Below are 19,249 nucleotides of genomic sequence, written 5' to 3' on the forward strand. Positions count from 1 at the left end.
CCACTTGTGACGTCACGGTCGGGCCCCGCGGGGTTCCACGCCCGGGTCCGCGCTGAGCTGGAGCGGCCTTTGGCGGCGCGCGAAGCTGGTCGGATGAAACCGGTCACCTCCAAGCAGTCTCCGCCCAAGCTGCTCGGTGCGTGCGCCGCCGCGCGGGGCGCTGGTTGCTATGGACGCCGCGGCGGCGGCCGCTGGGCCGGCGCGCAGGGTCGAGGGGTCGCGGGGTCGCGGGGTCGCGGGGACTGCTGCTCGGCCACCCTATCCAGGGTTCCCGCGGGGTAGGACCAAGCTCTCAGGCCGGCGGACACCATGAAGTCCGTAAAGAAGGAGTCGCGCCTCAGGATCACTCCAAACAAATTCTTGGAGGCCGCAGAGAGCTTGAAAGGTTGGCGCTGGCTGCCTCGGGCGCCCAGGAGACCCCGGCAGGCAGGGGCAGGGGTGCTTGGAGGTCTGGGGTGACACCAGGATGGAGGTAAAGCTCTCTGGGGCATGGGGTATGGCGCAAAGGTGTACCCCGCACCTTCAGAGCCGGTGAACGAGGCGGCGAACCCCTCCTGCCCCCAAGGGACGGAGCACAGGGCGCTGGGGCTCCCGGATGGGGACAGAGGAAGCGGGGGTCTGGCCGAGGCCTCAGGGATCAGTTGTTGGGGAGGTGGCCTTGGGCAGGAAGGCAGAGGAGACCCCTACCTGGAACTATGTCTCAGGATGGGACGCAGAGGGGAGAATCTGGGTGGGGTGACGGAGAAGAGGAAAGCCAGGAAAGTTTAAGACGAGGAGAGACAGGACATGGGGTCCTTGGGGAAAGAAATGCCGGGAGGAATGCAACCAACCACCCTCAGTGGGATTCTGTGTGTGTGTGTGGGGGGGTCACCTAAAAGTCCTGCTGGAAAACAACCAAGAAATGCTAACTTGCTGGTTTTATTTCTGGCTGCCTCTCCCCACCACCCACGTGCCTCTTTCGGCTGGGTGACACCTGTCCCGCTTGTTAACCTGGAGACCGTCACTAGACATGACAGCTTCCGGGCCTCTGCAGCTCCCCTCTGGGAGCGGGTGGGAGAGCCCCAGGGTGCCGACAGCAGACTGATCCCCAAGGACGTGTTCCCGTTTGCAACTCACCCTCCCTTCCACCCTTTTTTTTTTCTTTTTTTTTTTTTGGTTTCCATTTATTTTTTTATAATTCTTTATTAATTTCAGAGAGGAAGGGAGAAAGAGAGACAGAACATTAATGATGAGAGAGAATAATTGATCAGCTGCCTCCTGCATGCCCCCCCCCCTCCCCGCTAGGGACGGAGCCCACAACCCAAGCATGCGCCCTTGGCCGGAATCGAACCTGGGACCCTTCAGTCCACAGGCTGATGCTCTATCTCCTGAGCCAAGTCGGCCAGGGCGCCATTTCCACTTATGAAGGGCCTGATGGGTGTGGGCACTGTGCTGGGCAACAACGGTATTAACGGTGTGGCCCCAGCCCTCAAGAAATTAATTCCAGCGAACTTCCGGAGCAGTAGCCAGACACTGTCAATGCTGCAATACAGGCACCTGGAGGCATTCAGGGGGCTCAGAGCACCTGACCCAGCCCTTGGATGGTATACTTAGGAGGGAAGGTCTTTTGAAGAAGGTGACATTTCTGGCCAACCAAAATCAAAACAAAAAGGAGCCCTTTACTTCTCCAGGTTTAGGGAGCAGCGTGAGCTGGAGCATGGGACTGTGAGCATGTGTGACCTTGGTGGCCAGGGCAGAGGTGGCCAGTGTGGAGGAGAGGGAAGGGAGCCAGAGGGGCCTGCACAGGTGGGTCAGACCGAGGAAGGGTCAGACTGAGAAAGCCCGCTGTGAGGAGAGGGGTTGGTCAGCAGGGAGTCAAACTAACAGGAGCTTAGCTGATTCTCAGTATGGCTTTCTTTAATGCTGCTTTATAGTATGAAAGCCCGATGGAGCCGAAACCGGTCTGGCTCAGTGGATAGAGCTTCGGCCTGAGGACTGAAGGGTCCCAGGTTCGATTCCGGTCAAGGGCATGTACCTTGGTTGCAGGCACATCCCCAGTGGGGGGGAAGTGGGGTGCAGGAGGCAGCTGATCTGTGTTTCTAACTCTCTTTCTCTCTCCCTTCCGCTCTGTAAAAAATCGATTATATATATATATATATATATATATATATATATATATATATATATATATATAAAGAAAGCCCGATGGAGGTTACATTGAGATGCTGTTTCACGATATGATTTTTTGTTGTTGTGTTCATCCTCCCCCGAGGATATTTTTCCATTGATTCTCAAAGAGAGTGGGGAGACACACACAGAGAGAGAAACATCGATGTGAGAGAGACACATTAATTAGTTGCCTCCTGCAGGCGGCCCTGGCAGGAGCCCCAACCAGGGCCAGGGTGGAGTCTGCAACCGAGGCACTTGCCCTTGACCGGAATCGAACCCAAAGACCCTTTAGTCTGAGGGCCAACACTGAGCCAAGCTGGCTAAGGCATGATGCACTGTTTAACAGTTAAGAGAGGAAGAGAGAAGAACAGCTGGTCTCCTTTCCCAAGAGCAGTCAAGGGCTTTCCTAGCTACTACTTACCTAGTCTCAGGAGATCTTATCAAAAATCAAGGCAAGATTTTTCACTGCATATTTTTAACATGGGGAAATTGAGTTTATTAAATAGCCCTTGAGTTAATAACATGCACCAGGATGTGGAGGGGGAAAAACCCCCAAAGTATTCGGTTCCTCTAAATATCTCAGGGGAAGTCTCTAACTACGGCCCCCCGAGTGTAATCTTGTGATCCTGTGCTAGGTTACTCCAAGGTCTCTGAATCATAAGAAAAAGCAAGCAAATGTTGTGACTGTAAACACTTTCAGGTCTTGTTGCTAAGGCTCCGGGGACTCTCCCAGGTCCCCCTCTCCCGTCAAGTAAAGCTCTGCTCCGGTAGGGACAGCGCCTACCTGGGTTCCCAGCACAACCCCGAGGTCAGAATTCCCTGAAGACTGTAATCAACATACACACACACACACCATTTAGATAAAACAAGAAGCAGAAACATTGAGACCGGCTTCTCCTTCCTCGGCAGCTTTCCTCTCTCCCTGCCCACTCCTTCCCTACCGACCTGAACACCTTGCTTCCGGCTGCCCGGTCTGGCCCCAGCAGAGGTGTCACCTGACTGCCCCACTCCAGGGGGCTGACGTCAGGATCAGCGGTGTGACTCAGCAAGAGCCCCACTCCGCTTGGGTTTCCAGGCCAGATTAAAGGAAACCGCTAGACCTCTAGTCCACACAGTCAGTAGTGAGCCACACTGGGACCCTGCAGCATCTGCCTGCAGGTCCTAACGTGGCCGTAGTCCCCCTGGCTTACTCTCAGCGGATGAATCCCTCCGAAATGTGCTTTCATTTCATTCTCCTGGACCAAATCTCCTTGCTGCTGACAAGATGAGCAGCTGCTTCCACTGCTCACCATGCCCTGGTGTCCCCAGTCTCACTGCCACCTTCTCCACAAGCCTCTGTGTCACCATGCCCCACAAATGCAGTACTCTGCCCTGCCTCCACCTTTGCTCCAACTCTGACCCCACTTGGAACCCCTCTGTCTGCTGCTCCACCTGCAAAGCCTTCCTGTCGTTCCAGGCCGAACTTGGCCTGTGAAGCTCCCTCTGACCCCCGCAGCTGCTCTCCGATCCTCTGGCTGGAACCCTACACTGCAGGAGCCACATCCATCTGCTCCTGCTTTGACATGGAACCAAACCTGTTGTCATCTGTGCCACTAATTTTAGGCCCTTATGCTACGATTCATGTGTGCGAGTGCCTGGTGTCTTTTTCAGTTCCTTAGCAGAAAGAGCCATATATATATATATATATATATATATATATATATATATATATATATATATATTTTTTTTTTTTTACCATCTTCTCCATACTGTAGAGTACCTAGAAGGTACTTGGTAAATATTTTCCAGGGCGAGTGGAAGTTTGAAATGTATGTGTGATTGGGAATATTTTGGATAACTAGAACACACAGCATTCCCTGGCTGTGTATTAAGAGAACCTTCTCAGATAAACTTTGGGCCAGAGTTCCACCATTTCAGAAATCTGGTTTTTTAAAAAATGTTATTATTCTTTATTGTTAAAAGTATTACGTAAGTCTCCTTCTCCCCGCCCCCATATTTCAGAAATCTTCAACAATGGTGACGTTTTATACATTCGAACGTGATCACCAGACACCCACAGGTAGAAAGCACAGAGCTGGAGATGTCTAATCCCTCGGGAAGGCATAGAACTGGCCGAGGTGGTGGACAGAGGAAGCAGATATCCTGGAAAAGAGAGGAGTTATGTTTAGAATGATTCCGGCTTGGGTTTTCTTGCATGTGTGCTTCTTTGTCACCAATTCTGTGGGCATTTCCTAAAAAAAGAGAATCTGACTGGGGTAACCGCAACACCGGGCTTTGATGTGTTGGTGAGATTGCCTTTAAAAAAAAGAAGGGCGAGGGCTTCGGTCCCATGTCACAGCAGGACAGAACCCAGTTCCGTCTTCAAGTCCCTGCGGTCGGGCCTCGGGTTTTCCTTTGATTATTTTCCGTGGGCCTTACATCAAACCACTCCAAACCCGAGGGCAGCCGACAGGAGGCTCCAGCCAGAGAGAGGAGGTGCATGTGAGATGTTAGCCCGCCCCTGCGGGAGGCAGGCAGGGAGGGTGTCCTCTCTGCAGAATGACTGGCTTCGGACATGCGTTCTCCCTGCCGGGCTCCGGCGTGGCCCGTTAGAGAGAGAGGCTCGGAGCCCTCCAGCTCCAGGAGCCTTTGGCGTCATCAGCCGCTTCGTGACGGCCGTAGACCCCTAAATAACCTCGTCCTCGGCGTTGCACCCCCTAGTCCATTCCTTGCTACATCACGGCCCCCGGGGTGAAGTCCTTTCCACGGCTCAGTGAGCTCTTGGTGACACGGCTCCCGGGTCCCGCTCCAGGCACGCCTCCCTCCCTGCCCCCTCGCTACCCTCTGGCGACTTTAACAACATGCTTTGCGTTCTGGAGGGCGCTCCGTTCTCTCTTGCCTCTGGGCCTCTTTCTGCTCGTCCCTTTAGATTGCCTGGTCCCCACACTCTCCCCCTGGTCTGTGTTCTCTTCATCCTCCACTTAAACATCACCTCATTGGGAAGCCCTCCTTGACTACCCCCAGAATTGGGCGGGGACCCCCCTGGCTGCTCCCGTAGTTCAGCCGGGCAGCTTTGTCTTCATGGGTGTGTACTCTTTGAAGCCTTATGTTTCCAGAACCTGGCACATAGAAAATACATGAACAGTATGAATGAAATGGTCAGCCATGTCTCTCTTCTCACCCCCCTCCCCTAGAGCACTGGTATTTTAACCAGTGTCTTAAGAAAGCTGATGCCGCCCTCGCCAGTTTGGCTCAGGGGATAGCGTGTCGGCCTGTGGACTGAAAGGTCCTGGATTGGATTCTGGTCAAGGGCACGTACCTCGGTTGCAGGCTCCTCCCCGGCCCAGGTCCTGGTCGGGGCTCATGTAGGAGGCAGCTAATTGATGTGTTTCTCTCGCATCAGTATTTCTCTCTGTCTTTCCCTCTCTCTTCCGCTCTCTCTCTAAAAATCAATGGGAAAATATCCTCGGGTGAGGATTAAAAAAAGAGAGCTGATGAGAAAGGAGCAGTGCTGGCAATGGAGGAGGCTGAGAAGGCAGCCAGCCCAGAATCCCAAACCAGGGTGCATCTGAACCACCGGCGGGGTTTTATAGGACCAGCTCCCCAGGCCCTGGCTGCGCGCAGGAGCCAGGAAGCTGTTGTAAAACTCCCCTGGGGATTCGGAGGAAGACACTGGACTGATATTCGGGAACCAGTGATTTAGTCCAGCTTCCTCTTTTTACAGACAGGAAGACTCAAGGCCAAGAGAGGTTAAGTGATGTACCCAAACTGTCCAGCTTATAAGTAGCACAGCCGGGGTGTGTGTGTGTGTGTGTGTGTGCAAATCAATTCCAGCTGAGAAGCCTCTGCTGCCTGTGGCCAGCTCTGCCTCCCCGCTCTGGGGCCTAATATATATATATCTCTCTCTAGAAGCACTTGTCACCTTCTGTTTCTCTTCAGACAAGAAGCGGGCGAAGGTCCCTGAACAGTCCACGCCCCCCATTCAGGAGGAACCTGAGCCGGTTAGCAATGTCCTGCAAGGAGATGACATTCTGGCCCTGGCCATTAAGACGGAAAACTTGAAGAAGGTGAGGGTGAAACCCGGGGACCCCTTCCTGCCGAGCTTCCCTCTCCCAGCCTGTGTGTTCTAGAACATCAACCACGTCCACCCTCCCTGCCGCCTCCCTCCTCACAGGGTGTGGCTGACTCCGTGGAAAAACCCATTGGATGCAAATTCTTTTCACTCCTGCAGCTAAAGGAATGCGCTGTGTTTATCTGAGCATTCCTGAGATGCATATAGGACCACAGGGGAACGAGAGAATGAGGTGTCTTGCTCCCCATGGAGCCAAGGGCGTTCATCCCCATTTCACAGACGGGAAAATGAGTTTAAGAGTCAAAGTCACAAACGGATAAACCTGCTTAACCCAAGGCTTTACCTGAAAGAACCAGGCACTTCTCACGGGAACTGTCTGGAGGCACAAAATGTTTTTGTTTTTGTTTTTTAAATCCAAACCAGAGGATTTGTTTATTGATTTACTTTTATTTTTTTTAGAGAGAGAAGAAGGGAGAGAGAGAGAGAGAGAAAAAGAGAGAGAGAGAGAGAGAGAGAGAGAGAGAGACATCGATCGGTTGCTTCTCCTTCATGTCCTGATGGGGATTGAACCTGAAACCTAGGTATGTGCCCTGACCTGAAATCGAACCCACAACCTTTAGGTGTCCTGGACAATTCTCAACCAACTGAGCCACCCAGCCAGAGCATGAAATGTTATTTTTCCCCTCTCGAAGACATTATTAAGTCTCTTGTCTGTTGCAGAGGCGTTTTCCTCGACAGAGCATATGGACAGAGCTGGAGAAACAGATTCGCCAGCCCTCAGGAATTCCACAAAGACTTTGGACAGAGGCGACGGGGGAGTGTCCCCTCCTCCACATCTCAAGTGGAATTCTCTGTTTTGTTTCTTTATAGCTACACATACCTCGCTTCATTGAAACAGCAGATAAATCTGACATCACCCAGAAATTTTTCATCCGTAAAGTCAAACCCAAGGATCTTGGGAGGAAGGTCTGCCACTTGGTAGCACATCCTGCCACTCCAGATGCCAACACGAGGCCCCTGGACTACTCCCGTATGTCCGGCCCCGGCCCCGGCCCCAGCCCCGGCCCCGCTGGCCTCAGAATTCATGGGTCAGCCTGGAAAGAAAGCGGGGTCTCCATCAGAAAGGAGCCCCGGGAATCACTGACAGTCACGGCTCACTGTAGCCTCTCTCTCTCTCTCTCCCCCTCCCTCCCTCAGGTCCCCGTGACAGTTTTTATGGTGAACAGATCCTGCCCCACCACATCTTGGGGAGTCTCCACGACTTCAGGAGGATTGCAATTTCTCAAGGGAACATGGAGGTTCGTTTGCACAGAGCTGCCTGGAGGGGCCCAGTCACCCAAGTCCTTCCAGCCTCACCCCTGGCAGAGCCAGGCAGGCTGGGGTTACAGACAGTCTAGTCTCTGGGCCCCGGAGTCTGAAGTGACAGGTGACCCTCCCCCCAGAACAGTGACTCCCGCTTCAGCGAGCTTCAGCCCAAGTCAGGAAGTCACTCTAAGGACACAGAGGTGCCCTGGGGAACGCAAAGGCAATAGCGTGTCTGGCTGGGTTAGACTGAACCCACAAAGGCATCAGGGTTCCGGGCCTGTGTCCCCCTAATTGCCTTCTGCTCCTCTGGGCACCGGCTCCGTTTTCCCTTCTCCAAAAACCACCCTCTCCCCTCGGTCCACAGCTCCAGGGCCACGCAAAGGGCCTGCGTGTCTCCGACCTTCCCACCATGCAGCGCGCTCGCTGTCTCGGTTCCTTCGCTTCCCTGGCTCCAGACTAAGACTCTCATTGGTCAGGGGCTAGCCTGGGGCCATCTAAAAATGACCCCGTCCCCCTGCAGGGCAAGGTGTCTGTGAGCATCAGCGGGAGGACGGATCCAGAGAGGATTCGGAACGCAGCTCAGCTCAGAGTGCCCCGTTCTGGGAGAGAGGAGACTGGCTGAGGTTTTCCCAGCCCCCTGGTCCTGGGACCCGTTTCTGGTCCCTCACAATCTCCCGGTCCTGAAGAGGAGGGATCCCCAGCAGAGGGGGGTGGGGCGCACAGCAGGGATTCAGGCCTAGAGAAGTCTCCACTCGCCCCAGCTTAGCGCCTCTCACACCCCCCCCACCCCCCCACACACACCCCTTGTGCTTTGCAGCTGGCTGAGCTGATCCACACCCCACCCTGCCTGATGACCCTCACCCCAGTCGCAGAAGAGCCAAAGCAGGAAGCCCCCAAGGAGGAGAAGCCACCTCTCTGGGCCCCACCTGCTCAGCAGAACTTTATGAAAAACTGGCAGCGCAACCTGGCCCTGTGGAAGAGGCAGCAGGAGGCCCTCAGCAGTGAGCAGAGAGGATGGGGGCCCCCTTGCCCACCCCCACCCGACCCCCACCCTGGCACCCAGGCCCTGCTGCTGGGCGTGCTCCCTCCCCGCGCCTGTCCAGTGATGGACTCGGGCTGAGCGGGTGGTGCCGTCCCCTCGCTCCCCAGCGTTTCTCACTCGGCGGGTCCTGAGATCAGTCCAGGGATGGGGCCCCGGTGCTGAGTGCTGGGCCCTGCTTGCTCCGATTCCGTGGACGGGCTGCATCCTCGGCTCTTCTCTCCAGAACGTGTGAAGAAACCTGTCGGCGAGCTGCTGATGCACATCGGGGAGACCTACAGACAGATCCAGGAGGAACGGACGGTCATTGACCGTATCTTGCCCACGCAGCATGACGGGAAGGTAAGGACAGCGTCCCCACCCGCCCTGTGAGGAGGAGGTCTGGTCGCTGGGACAGCTGCTCGGAGTGCGCAGCGGGGAGCATGACAAATCTGTCCATTGCAGAGCAGTGTTAAGCCCTCAAGGCCTTTATTAAAAGACAGTATTGGTCCTGCTATTGGGCGTTCAGGGACTGGTCAGTTACGTGATTTAGCCGGTAGTGGTCAGTGGTGGCCAGTGGTGGCCAGTGGTGGTCAGTGGTGGTGAATGTGAGGAGAAAACAGCCCGGGTCCTGAGTTATTAGAACAGTCCTAGTGTTCTCTCTTAAAGGCCGAGGCTCCAGCTTTTGGGTGACCCCGGGTACCCTGTTGTGTCTGGTGTGTGAGTGCAGTGTCCGCACCACCCACACTGTCTGGGGCCCCGGGAAAGGCTATCGGAGGGCGTCCTGAGAACAAGAGCATGCTTGCTTCTCTCCTGCAAACCCCCAGAGCGAGCATTTGTTGTCCGCGGTGCTCTTGTCTTCCAGCGCCCCCCTCCCCCCAGCCCCAGGGTGTCCAGGTGATCTGACTTGTCTGCCCATCCTTGCCAGTGCTCTGAGGAGTCCAGTGGGTTCTGGAGTCGACTGGAATACTTGGGAGACGAAATGACGGGGCTGGTCATAACGAAGACAAAAAGCCAGCGCGGCCTCCTGGAGCCAATCACTCGCATCAGGAAGCCCTACTCCGTCCAGGAGGAGATGGGTGAGGAGCGGGTACCTGGGGGGAGGGGTGGCCCTGGTATGGGACCGTCCGGGGACCAAGCCCCCTAACCCCCCCGGAGGCCCAGTCCCCACTTCTGTTAGACAGCGATAGATGGAAGAGGGGGCGGAGGGGAGGGAGATGGAGGCCCATGGACCACTGGGGCACTGAGCACCTGGAATGTGTGGCGAGGCTGGTCTGAACGAGATCTAAGTGTGAACTGTGCACTGATTTGTACCCGAAATATCTTATTAATAATTTCTACACTGATCACATGTTGAAATGGTAATATTTTTGATGCATTGGGTTGAACTAAAACAAATGCCCCCCATTTCTTTCATTTTTCCAACCATCTGGGCAGTTTTAAATTATGCGCCTCCCAGCTGAGGTTTGCGTGCCATCTCTATGGGGTAGTGCTGCTTTAAAGGCTGCCAGGGCTAAGACCAGTTTGGCTCAGTGGATAGAGCGTCGGCCTGCGAACTAAAAAAGGTCCCGGGTTCGATTCCGGTCAAGGGCATGTACCTTGGTTGCGGGCACATCCCCAGTAGGGGTTGTGCAAGAGGCAGCTGGTCGATGATTCTCTCTCATCAGTGTTTCTAACTCTCTATCCCTCTCTCTTTCTCTCGGTAAAAAAATCAATAACATATATTACAAATAAAATAAAATAAAGGCTGCCAGGGCCCCTGCGGCCAGAGCAGGTCATTTGGCCTCTCTGGCCCCCCGTGTCCACATCTGTGAAGCACTGACGGGTGGTGTGTGTGGAGAGGGCCTGGCCCCCTGCTAAGCACTCAGCAGAGGCAGCTGCTATTGTCTTCACGCGTTATCGTCTGAGGACGCGGTGGTCTGGAAGCTGATTCTGCGGGAGTCCTGTGGAGGGTGGCCAAGGTGCAGGAACGGGCAGGACTGGAGCCCAGGGAAGCCGTACCCCATCCCCCACCCCCGTTTCCCAGAAGTGGTGCTGGGATGGCTGTGTTCAGAGCTCTTGAGAGTGAGGGGAAGGGACCGTGGCCGCGGCCCGGACTGAGGGTCCTCGGTCCAGGGTTGCTGGCCCAGAAGGACGCGCGGTACCGCTACACCTGGGACCGGAGCCTGTTCCTGATGGACCGGCGCGAGGAGCTGCAGCACCTCATGGCCAAGCTGGGCTTCAGCCAGCAGGTGGGCCCTGTCCCCGTGCCCCGCCCGAGGCCCCTCAGGGTGGCGCCCGCCTCCAGCCGGCTCATCTTTCCTCGTTGGTCTCTCTGAGGACATCGATGGCCTGGAGGTGGTGGGCAGAGGGCAGCCGTTCTCAACCGTCATCGTGAAAGACTTTTTAGTGTTTGAACAGAGCCAGAGAAGTTCCTCTGGAAACTTAATCAACTCGTGAGTCGGCCCGGGCCCTGGGGGGAGAGGTTGGGGAGTGGGGCTTCCCCTTCCCCCCTCCATGCTTCCGCCCCCTCCTCTAGCCCATTCTGGCACCTGTGCTGGCTTCCCCATCTGCTCCCTCCTAGCAACCAGCTCCGAATGGGGACTTCCCAGGCATCCCTTCGCTGGGCAGGGGCGCTCCAGGCTGTGCACAGTGTGTGTGTGTGTGTGTGTGTGTGAGAGAGAGAGAGAGAGAGAGAGAGAGAGAGAACCGACAGGAAGGGGGCCTGACCAGGCCGCGCTCCAGGGGAGCTGGTGGTGCTCCGTGGGAGGGCAGAGCTGGCAGCCACCGCTGGGGGCTCCGTGTGGCAAGGCGATGGCAGCTTCGGGGGGAAGACGCCATTGGTTTTCCTTACAGCAATTTTTCCTTACAGCGATTTATTCGTGGACCACCCCGAGGAGGCCCCCATGCCTGTTCTTGGCCCCTCTCTGCTGTTCTGCGGGAAGCCGGCCTGCTGGATCCGAGGCAGTAACCCCCATGACAAGGTACGCTGCCTTCGCCCTCGCCCTCGCCCTCGCCCTTGGGTGCAGTCTCAAGGTGACTGGCCGTCACAAGGAGCCTGCCGCTTCCTGCTCTGGTTTTTATTATACCTGGCCTTGCATTCGGCCTGTCTGAAAACGGCACAGCAATGCTAGCGCGACCCAGAATAAAGTCACAAGGCCGGAAGGAGAGTCACAAGCCACCCCTTTTGTACCCAGTCCCCCAAAAAATGTGTGTAAGCAAACTTCTCCTACTGGGCGTGGCTTTAAGAAGGGCCCGCAATATTCTTGGGATGCTAAGGAACAAAAACGTGCATCAGGTATAAAATCCGTTTGGTTTTCTCCTCCTCCTGAGGACGGCGCCCCAGGGACAGCCGCTGTCCGGGTCTGACCCCCTCCGCCTGAGAGCAGCCAGGCCCTGGAGGCCCCGGGACCGGGGGGCGTTCTGTGCCAAGACCCCGAAAAGGCCCTGGCACACTGGCCTGAGCACATCCTCCCGGGCCAGGGCCCCCTTCCAAGGCACGTCTCACGCCTCCGCCTCCCCCCCGCCCCCCCGCAGAAGCAGGTTGGCATCGCCGTCCGCCTGACCTTCGAAACCATAGAGCGGCAGAAGGCGTCTTCGGAGCTGACTGTGGTCAACAACGGCACAGTGGCCATTTGGTATGACTGGCGGCGGCAGTCCCAGCCGGACGCCTTCCAAGACCTGAAGAGAAACAGGACGCAGCAGTTTTACTTCAACAACCGGGAAGGTACCTAGGAGGCACACCCTGATGTCCAGACACTGACGTCCAGCGAGCGCCCAGCTCCTGAACGGTCAAGCCCCTCTTCCCTGCCTCCTCCCTTCCATTTCCTCCGTGGCGCGTGCCATCTCCTGAACTGTTCGTGTCTGCTGGGGGCAGGGAGGTGGGCCCCGGGGGAGCGGGAGCATTCTAGGGGTTCAGGTACGTTGCACAGACCCGAGGCTGGGATGAGTCCCCCAGCCCAGGAGAGCCCTCCCTCCCGGGCAGACCGCAGTGAGCTCCTTTCCATGTATCCCCAGAGGCTTTAGGGCTCCGCGAACCCCAGGCGCGCCTCCGGCGTGGGGCTCCGTGAGCTCCTTCTCGGGGCAAACCTCCGTCCCTGCCCCCGCAGGGGTGATTCTGCCCGGAGAAACGAAAGCCTTCACCTTCTTCTTCAAGTCTGAGCACGCTGGCATCTTCAGGGAATTCTGGGAGTTTGTCACTCACCCCACCCTGTTAGGGGGTGCTGTCCTGCAGGTCCATCTCCACGCGGTCTCCCTGGCCCAGGACATTTATAGAGATGAGAGGATCTTACTGGAGGTAAGGAAGGGAGCCCGGACCTGGGCCCCGTGTGGGCATCAGAGAGGTCGCTCTGGCATCCTTCCTGGCCCCTGCCGGCAGGGGTCTTGTTTCTCACGGCTGGTCTGGCTCAGCCACCTCCCAGGACTTTATGAGGTCAGAGGTGGGTGGGCAGGCCAGGGCGGGGCAGTTTTGAGCCCCACCCTGCCTGGCTCCCACCGCCAGGAAGAGATGAGGCTGGGCCTTCAGAGGAAGTACTTGAGCACAAACGCAAGGAGTGACCCTGCACCCGGGTACTGTATCTGTTCACTGCCGTTGGGTACCCTCCAGCGGAGTTGCCTTTAACTGGCAAGACTTCAAAACCACAGAGGGCAGTTTAACCAGGGGGCCGGCCCCTGGGAGCGCGCGGGAGGTGGGGACTGGGCGTCTGCTGGGCCCCCACCGGTCCCTCGGCCGGCCGCCTGGCCTGGCCTGGCCCTCGGTGTGCTTTTCTGCTCACCGTGGTCCCGAAACGCGAGCCAGCTGCTTCGGCCGAGGCTCAGCCCGCGGCGATGAGAGATGATTTTGACACGTGCGACATCTGTCTCATGTGCTAGTCCAGGACCGGCCTCTCTCCCGGGGTGACCCTGTCTCTGAGATACTGACTGTGTGGCCAAGTCACATGCTCGGCAAGGCCAGAACCATGCTGCCCCTGGCCCTGGCCTTCCCAATCTCTGGGAAATGCTTGGGACCTCCTGGCCCCGCGAGGAGGCAACCGGTTCCTCCTCGGGATTCTTCCAGCCTCTTTTAGGGAGCAGGGAAGACCCAGGGAGTTCTGAGTCTGGGAATAGTTGTGTGTGTGTGTGTGTGTGTGTGTGTGTGTGTGTGAGAGAGAGAGAGAGAGAGAGAGAGAGAGAGAGAGAGAGAGAGAGAGAATATGGCAGGAACTCGACACCTAGGAAGGCACCGAGCCCTGAGGGCCCGGCTCCCCTCCGGGTACAGCATGGGTCCGAAGGCCTGAGCTGTCCTCTCCTGCCACCTTTCCTTCCCCAGAAGGAGCTGGCTTCCCACGAGGCGGTCACCATCGCGCAGAGCGTGCTGCACGAGCTGCTGGGCGGCGTCCTGACCCCCGAGCGTGTGCCGTCGCCCGTGGACACCTATCTCACCGAGGAGGACTTGTTCTACCACAGGAACCCCCAGGTACAGCCCAGCCCTGGCCCCCGCCCTGTGGGAGGAACAGCAAACCCTCCGACGCGCCGGGACTTCTTCCGGGCGTCTTCCAGGAGTACCTCCCTTCACTTCCCGGCAGCCCTGTGAGACGGGCACTGCTTTGTTCTTAAAAAACGGCAACAAAAACCTTTATCGTTGAGAGGATTACAGATGTCCCCCGACACCCCTCACCATTGCCCCTGTCCACCCAGTCCCTGTCCCGCCCCAGGCCTTTACCGCCCTGTTGTCTGTGCCCCAGGTAAGGCATATGTGCACGTAAGATCCTTAGCTCATCTCTTCCCGCCCCCCACCCCCCTTCCCTCTGAGATGGGTCAGTCCGTTCCATGTTCCCATGGAGATGGCCACACGCTACCTGGGGGAACTGTGGCCGAGGGAGGTTAAGTAATTTGCCCAAGGTCACGTGGCTCCTAAGTGGATGCTTGGTGAGAACAGTTTCACCAACTCCTTCGTTCAAACCCAGCGTTACTTGGATGTTCACACGCAAAAAAAAAAAGTTTGAAGTTGGAGATGCTCAGGTTGAAGGGGACGCCAGAGCCACTCCTGCTGGTCCCTTCCTTGCCTCCTCCATCAGTGCTCTTCAGGGATGGGGAAACGGGCCCAGGTCCACGGGCTCTGGGTCCATCACCCTCTCCCCCTACCACATCCCCTCGCCTCCCCGTCACATGTCTTCCCCTGCCTCCGCTGCAGCTGCATTACCATCACCCAGTCGTGCAGAACCTGCACAGGCTGTGGTACCAGTACATGGTCCTGCCCTACAAGGCCGAGGAAGGCGGGCTGAGCGACGAGGAGCACATGGCGTCCCGGGCCTGGGTGGCCAGGTCCCAGTCGGGCCATTTGGACAAGGTCACGGGGCAGGCCGACTCTTCAGCGTACCCGAAGGGCCCGGCCGCGGAGCCCCAGCAGGAGAATGCGTACTTCAAGGAATCCCAAGATGCTTTCAGGCCCCAGAGGGTCAGGCTGGGGCCCAAGGTGTCTCCTCGGAAGAGCATCATGGAGGAGATCCTGGTGGAAGGCAGCCGGGACAGCAGCAAGAGCCCCTGGGAGCAGGCGAGCCTTCCGCTGCCCGAGTGGGACCTCTGCCTGGAGGACTTCAGGGAGGTGGGCTCTGGCCCCCAAGGCGTGGGTGGAGAAAACAGTCCTGGGAATGCGGGGTGAGGGAGGGCCCCGCGGTGCCTCTTGCCCCGGTGGGCCAAGAAAGAGCCGTCTCTGGGGTCCTCTCTCTCTGTCTCAGGCGGCTAGGCGCCTGTGGTGCCGGAGGGGGTGGGGGGGCGCCCTCTGTGATCCTGGCAAACCTTGCAAAAGGGGTTTGTGGGAGCAGGTTTCTGAAGGAGGAGGTCCCAGGCTCCCACACAAGGCACCCCAGACAGGTCGCCCGTGGCTACATGTCCTCCCGCACGCCTGCCCTCATAGCATGGTGCCCATCACCAGAGGACACAGGGACCCCTTGGTGTCCTGGGCACCAGGGTTGCTCATGGTGCCCGTGACCCCGCCAGGCAGCAATGATTCTCCCCGAGGAGAACCAGCGAGAAGATGTCCTCATCAGGCTCAACAAAGCGGCCCTGGAGCTGTGCCAGGGGCAGAGGCCGCTGCAGTCTGACTTCCTGTACCAGATGTGGTAGGTGCCCCACCAGGCCCTCCAGCCTCCCCTCCTCCCCTCCGTGGCATCGGGCCAGGGTGCTTGGCAGGCGGTCCCAGCACGCCAGGGTGCGGGGCTCCCCTGAGCTCAGGTCCCCGAAAGATGCCACCACCGTCCATGCTCGGCACCCGCCGCAGCCGCCCTGCAGCCACCGGCGGCTCCCTGCGGGGCCGTCACAGCAGAGGACGCACCGGACCTTCATTTCTTCCTCATCCTTTGTTCCTTCTCCAAGAGCAGAGGAAGGAACGAGGACGAGGAGCCAGAGGGCGGTGAGAGGAGGGGCGTGTTCTGCAGAAAGCCTCACTTCTCGGTGACCGGCCTCCCTGTCCCTGTGTGGAGAGGCTGGGGGGAGGGGTTTTGGCGAGTCCCTCAGACCACATCCCTGCAGCTGGGAATCTCGCGCAAGGTCCAGCCATGGTTTCCAACGCTTGCCCGGGCGCTGGCGAGGATGATGGCCGGACGGGGACCTGGCATGTCCCCCGCAGCTCCTGGCACCAGGGTCTCTACAGGTTCCAGGGCAAAGGGTGATGGCTTGTCTCCAGTGTGTCTTGTCCTCTAGTTTCCAGCTGTGGCGGGACCTGATTGACAGCCTGGTGAGCCACTCCCTGTGGCTGAGGGCTGTGCTGGGCCTGCCTGAGAAGGAGACCACCTATGTGGACCTGCCGGAAGAGCAAGGTCAGACTCGGCGCAGCCTGCCGAGCACGCAGTCTTTCCACCCCCTCACCTCTGCCGTGCACACCCTCTGGGGACCTCTGTTGACCCATGGAGTAGGCCCCTGCTACTCTTTTATCTGTTGCCAAGGTTTGGAATCCGGGAGGGACCTTAGTACCACCTGGGTGCACGTTCCCCCATTTTGCAGATGGGGTCTCAGGAGGATTAAAGGGTTTGCCTGTGCCTTACAGGGGGGAGTGGCAGAGCTGGGACTAGAAGCAGGCTCCTTGCCCCTGCCCCACAGTCCTGTTCCACAGGGCCATCCACCCGCCCCTCCACCCAGGGCTCTGCTCCTCGTCCGTGAGAATCCTCTCGGGGCTGCTGAGAGCACTTGGCTTTTCCTGACTCCCGCCCATGGGTGCAGCGAGGTCACCGTCCACACCGTCTTCCCCTCGCCTCCCTCAGGACGAAAAACGCCCTCCGTCATAGAGACGAAGGTGGCTCCCAGCAGAGCTGGGAAGGAGGACCGGAAAGCGACAGCCCTGGAGAGGAAGCAGCAGGGAATCAAAGATAAAGAAGAGAAAAAAGCCAAGCTGCTAGGCAAAGAGGCATGCTCTGGGGTGGGGCCGGGCCTGGGCGGGGCTGGGGTGACGTGGGAATCTCCAGGTGAGCTGTGCTGAGAAGGCCCCAGACTGCCCTCAGGAGCTAGCGAAGGCCATGCGTGCCTCCTCTCTCCAAGCAGGACCGTTTGAACAGCAAGAAGCTAAAGGCAAGGGACGACAAGAAACTTGCGAAATCTTCAAGTCGGGACAGGCTTTACGTGGAAGACGCTGTCCCCGACATCACCATCACCTCTCAGGAGCCCATCGACCCCCTGGTCATGGAGAAATACACCCAGAGGATGCACATGGAGGTGAGGCCTCAGCCCCGGGCTCAGCCCTCCTCTCCCTCACACCTGTGCTGTGCGCTTCCTTCCGCCCCCTCATCCATCCCGTTCGCCCTACAAACAGTAAGTGCCTCCTGCATCCACGGTGGACGCAGCACTGCCCTTGTGAGGGGCATCATCCTCTGTGTGAATAAGGAACATCTGGTATGGCGATGAGGCGTAAGAGAGAAACAGACCAGAGCCGGGGGGGGGATGACGAAGGTGGGGAGGGAGGGTCATTGGAAAGGTGACAACGAACAGACTTGAAGGGAGGTGAGGTGGCCCTGTGGACCCCTGAGGAGCAGTGCCCTAGGGAGAGGAAGCAACGAATGCCAGGGGAGGGAGGAGCCAGGAAGACAGAGGGCAGAGGGGCCACCAAGAGGGGGCAGGTCATGCGGGGCTTTGTAGGCTGTGTGGGGACTGAGCGAAACGAGAGACCAGACGGGGATTTGAACAGAAGAGTGATGCGGTCTGACTTTGGGAGGCAGACCCAGTGCGTCCGAGGGCATCCCGGCCGGCGTGTCCCTGCGGGGAACACCATGCAGAGAGGCTTTCCAGCGAGCATCAGGGCTTTGAAACACCAGAGAGACCTCACGGCAACGCATCCTTAAGCAGCAGGTCCTGAGAAACTCATCGTGTGTTGCGTTGGGTTCGCAGTTCCGGTTGCCGTTTGCCGGGGGATTCCACAAAGCCACGTTCAATCTGCCCGTCTAATGACAAGGCTTTGTCTTCCTCCGGGGTGGATAGCTGGGTGGCTGGGAGTACGTCTGCACTGTGGGGACACCCTGGACCTCATTTGATCAGAAGCTCCATCTGCTGCTGGCGATATCCCTGAGACGTCTGAAGGCCGATGGGGGCGAGTTATCTTAGGTCTCTGAGGACCCGTGCGGTGGACTCCCTCGGCTTTCTGAAATCAAGAGTCATCTTGCTGAGGCGTGTGTGTGGTCTAGCCCCACTCAGGGAACAGTTCTGGAAGCATTTCAGGCTGTGAGCCTGTGATCTTACAGGAAGGACAGCTGGCGCCTGTGAGGCCAGAGTAGGATAGGGCCACCCCCAGGGAGTAAACGGGCACTGCTTCCTGGACCCCAAGAATTGCCCCCTTCACCATTCTGGGCCCCAATGTCCCCCTACGTGCCAGGGCCCAGACTGGTTTGAAAAATGCAATGATCTGCAGAAACAAAAGTTCTGCAGACAATCTCACCGCTTTGGTCTTGTCCCCTCTCTAGCTGTTGTCCGTGTGGAGTGAGCACGCCCACCCTCAGGGCACAGGGGGTGCTCCCTCGTGGAGGTGTTTCCCACAGAGCAAGCCGTTGCCTGTGACGTTTGTCCTGTTCTTCCAGGTCTATGGGCTGCTGGACGCCATGGTGACGAACCTCATGGTTCTGGCCGATGAGCTCAACCCCCAAAGGGACGCTGAGGAGCATGTGCGTCCTTGCACTTGACACATACGCCCGAGCAGCCTTCCGGGCGACTGGTTACCAAGCAAATCAATAAAGAACCTTTCAGTTTCTACCACTTCCACCAGGCTTCCTGTCTTGAATGCTGCCTCTTGATGAGATCAGTTCCTGGCACAGGTCCTCCCAGGTCCCATCTGCCGTCAGGTCTATCCCAACCCATCCTGCCTCAGTTCCTGGAGTCGTCCAGCAGGCAGAGAGAGAGAAACGCACCTGGGGAGGTGGGATGTGGGCGGCTGAACCTCGGGCAGGTTGGTAGCAGGACGAGGGATGGAGCGGAGGGGAGGACAGATAGCATCACCCCTCCCAGTTGCTGCCCCCGGCCTTCCTTGCCCCACACGTTTGGGGTAGTGCTTCCCGGGGCCAGGTCTTCCCCAAGTGTCATCACCAAGTATGACAACGGCTGAGACTAGGAGAACTAGACGCCCTGGGTCCAAGTTTCAGCCGGGGCCAGGGGCCCTGCCCTGGTGTCTGAGGTCATGCCCACCACACTCTTCATTAGAGGCTGGATCCCTCTGTCCCCAGCCAGAGGTGACTGCTCTGGATTTCAGGGTGTGGTCCTACGGGGAGGAAAGCTGGCACCTGCTGGAGCCTCTG

General features: G+C 57.9%; 1 protein-coding gene across 5 annotated transcripts; it reads left to right on the plus strand.

The window, feature by feature from the left end:
• The first annotated feature begins 224 nt into the window (after window positions 1-224).
• Window positions 225-18,713, plus strand: LOC118726489 (MYCBP associated protein). 5 transcript variants are annotated; one of them, XM_045586098.1, is made up of 19 exons: window positions 225-385; window positions 6,067-6,194; window positions 7,070-7,229; window positions 7,397-7,497; window positions 8,322-8,505; window positions 8,770-8,885; window positions 9,451-9,601; window positions 10,638-10,753; window positions 10,842-10,957; window positions 11,374-11,485; window positions 12,039-12,228; window positions 12,611-12,798; window positions 13,810-13,956; window positions 14,674-15,084; window positions 15,480-15,601; window positions 16,182-16,297; window positions 16,739-16,881; window positions 17,013-17,186; window positions 18,425-18,713. In XM_045586098.1, the coding sequence occupies exons 1-19, from the start codon at window positions 310-312 to the stop codon at window positions 18,638-18,640; spliced, it is 2,967 nt and encodes a 988-aa protein (XP_045442054.1). In that variant the 5' UTR covers window positions 225-309; the 3' UTR covers window positions 18,641-18,713. The 5 variants fall into 5 exon arrangements, with proteins under 5 accessions (XP_045442054.1, XP_045442057.1, XP_045442055.1 ...); XM_045586101.1 differs by having other exon boundaries at window positions 18,539-18,713; XM_045586099.1 differs by having other exon boundaries at window positions 17,016-17,186.
• Window positions 18,714-19,249: the final 536 nt, after the last annotated feature.

This window comes from Pipistrellus kuhlii, unplaced genomic scaffold (genome assembly GCF_014108245.1).
Source record: "Pipistrellus kuhlii isolate mPipKuh1 unplaced genomic scaffold, mPipKuh1.p scaffold_m20_p_22, whole genome shotgun sequence".
NCBI classification, from domain to species: domain Eukaryota; kingdom Metazoa; phylum Chordata; class Mammalia; order Chiroptera; family Vespertilionidae; genus Pipistrellus; species Pipistrellus kuhlii.

Excerpts from the sequence above, each read along its gene's own strand:
- LOC118726489 (XM_045586098.1), top strand. The coding sequence starts at position 310 with ATGAAGTCCGTAAAGAAGGAGTCGCGCCTCAGGATCACTCCAAACAAA. Across the intron at positions 7,230-7,396 it reads GAGGCCCCTGGACTACTCCC|GTCCCCGTGACAGTTTTTAT; the intron begins GTATGTCCGGCC and ends TCCCTCCCTCAG. Across the intron at positions 15,602-16,181 it reads GACTTCCTGTACCAGATGTG|TTTCCAGCTGTGGCGGGACC; the intron begins GTAGGTGCCCCA and ends CTTGTCCTCTAG.